The 2,260-nt window shown below is 36.0% G+C and overlaps 1 protein-coding gene across 1 annotated transcript; it reads right to left on the bottom strand.

Moving 5' to 3' along the window:
* Positions 1-851: 851 nt before the first annotated feature.
* Positions 852-1,916, bottom strand: LOC111897167 (chitinase 4). The gene is made up of 2 exons (XM_052769578.1): positions 1,591-1,916; positions 852-1,447 (listed from the first exon to the last, which is right to left on the bottom strand). The coding sequence occupies exons 1-2, from the start codon at positions 1,883-1,885 to the stop codon at positions 1,050-1,052; spliced, it is 693 nt and encodes a 230-aa protein (XP_052625538.1). The 5' UTR covers positions 1,886-1,916; the 3' UTR covers positions 852-1,049.
* Positions 1,917-2,260: the final 344 nt, after the last annotated feature.

Here is a 2,260-nt window from a genome sequence, read left to right as displayed (position 1 = left end):
AAAACATTTATTTTGGTTTATGTATTGTTAGTTTAGTAGTTTTATGTGTTTTTTGTTTTGATGATTTTATTGAGTGTGCAGACCTTATTTTGTTAGTTGGTGTTCGAGATGAACCAAATGAGAAATCAACCATTAGCGATATACGTTCAAGAAAAATCATATTATTTTGGAGATGATACGCCATGAGTGAGTTTTCTGAACTTAATGCTTAATTCTGTTTTTAATGCTTAATTCTCTTTTTAGTGTCCGTTTTAAGTTCACTAAATGACTTAAAAAACCTATTTTTACCCCTATTTTTAAACTTTTTTACATGTTTTTTGAGCATTAAAAAACAAATTTATGTTAAATTTCGTGATGGATTTCCAGTCTCCTGATTGATGTTTCTTTGTTCCATTCAATTGGAATTGACCTACTTTGGTGGGTCCCTCATCGCTTATTCAATAGCTTTTGGTGGAAGTTGAGCTTCCTTTTATTATGTTCAAAACTCTAAAACAAATTAACCGTTCATTAAATTGATTTTACAATTTAACCTAAGTTTCTTTGGTCCCCACAACTTATTCGACCAGTATTAGTGGAAGTTGTTTTTCATCTCACGAAATTCAAATATAGCTTTTTATAAGCTTTTTGATATGAATTGACGACTTGCATCACCACTTGTCATCATAAATGCAACCCAAGTCTCTCGGGCTCCCCTCCGCTTATTGGTTGGTTTGAGTTGGTTTTTGTTTTATGAAAATCAAAATATTTTGTGATGAATTTACGGTTTTATTTCACTTATGATTGAGGTTCGACACCGTACATATAAATTTATTATACCTTCATTGATTCATCTAATATATGAGAACACTCAATTAGTTCATCAGAAATTATTGTAATTTATCACCGACCTTCATTGTGGCAAATATCAAAAGAAAAATACTTGCCACCATGAGAACATTTATTTTCAAACATAGATAAGTACTAAAAACCATCCGAATCCACGGTTATAAGTAAGACACGCGCGTTCCGTGTAGTCCGGTTCGACATAGCATATTACATTGAACCCAAAACTAACACCGAAGATTAGGGCCGGGTGAAACACCAAACTGATTACAATAATCGGTGTAGTACGCGACACGAGAACTCACCTGACCTGCATTCCCACCATTGCATTCACCGCCATTAATTTTTCTGATTGTTGCTCCGAACCCTTGACCGACGACCGAATGAACATTTGTCATCCAAAACCACAAGGCAGTCCTAAACGAAATCATTGGGTCATTAGCCACAATATCTGGGTTCCCGAGCAAATCGGACCCAATACTACTTCCAGCTGCACCATAGTTGTAGTTCCATGTAATTTGAAGTGGACCTCTCCCATAGTAGCGTTTGTTAGGGGCGCACGGATATGCATTCCGGGTCCTATCGCAGTACTCTTGTTTATTTATCTCTTCTACGTAACAGAAGTCTGTCCATGCATGCATATGTAAATTAATGGTCAAAGTTAACAATATATTTCCATATTTATCAAACGAGCTCCATTTTGATCAACATACAAAATATGAAAAAACAAACAATATATATTCCAAAAATCTAAGATTTTGAACTTACGACCAGTCTCATGAGTAACATGAGCAAAGAAGGCCGCCAGTTCTCGCTTTGAATCATCCATCGAACCCGATCTAGCAAACTCTTGGTAGTCTCCGATGACTCTAAGAAACGCCACACGTGTGTAAAAGCTTTTTCCGCGACAGGTGTTGGGAGACTTGTTTATAATCCCATTGAAGAATTCTTGGGTCACTATATCAGCTCTGTTTACATTATTCTGGGAAGCAACCGGCTCAGGGACGATGATTCCAGCTAGAAATAGTCCGGCAAGGAGGAGGGTTGAGAGGGTTGTTTTCATTTTGTTTTTTTGTTGTGTTTGAAAGTAAATAGCTGGAGAGGGATATTTATGTAGTAAAAGTCTCCTCGAAAGTCTCCCATTATTTATTTTTCTTGGGTAACGTGAATATTACGTGGTTGAAAATCCATTAGAATGTGGAATTGCTATTGTCAAGTCGTCGTGAAAACCAAATCAATAAGATGTCGACGAACGTATAATTAGATGAGATCTCTAGTGATGTGTAGGGAGTTTAATCATTATTCATTTTTTTATGATCCAATTTTGCTCATGATCGTCTTCAACGAAATTATTTGTGTCTACATTTAAAGTTGATGCTTTTCATTCACCAGCCACGCAAATTACCAGTTGTTGCTCTTCAGTTAATCACACAAAACA

The sequence above is a fragment of the Lactuca sativa genome, chromosome 3, assembly GCF_002870075.4.
Source record: "Lactuca sativa cultivar Salinas chromosome 3, Lsat_Salinas_v11, whole genome shotgun sequence".
NCBI classification, from domain to species: Eukaryota; Viridiplantae; Streptophyta; class Magnoliopsida; order Asterales; family Asteraceae; genus Lactuca; species Lactuca sativa.
Note: the sequence above shows the minus strand (reverse complement) of the source record. Positions and strands in the feature narration are given on the sequence as shown.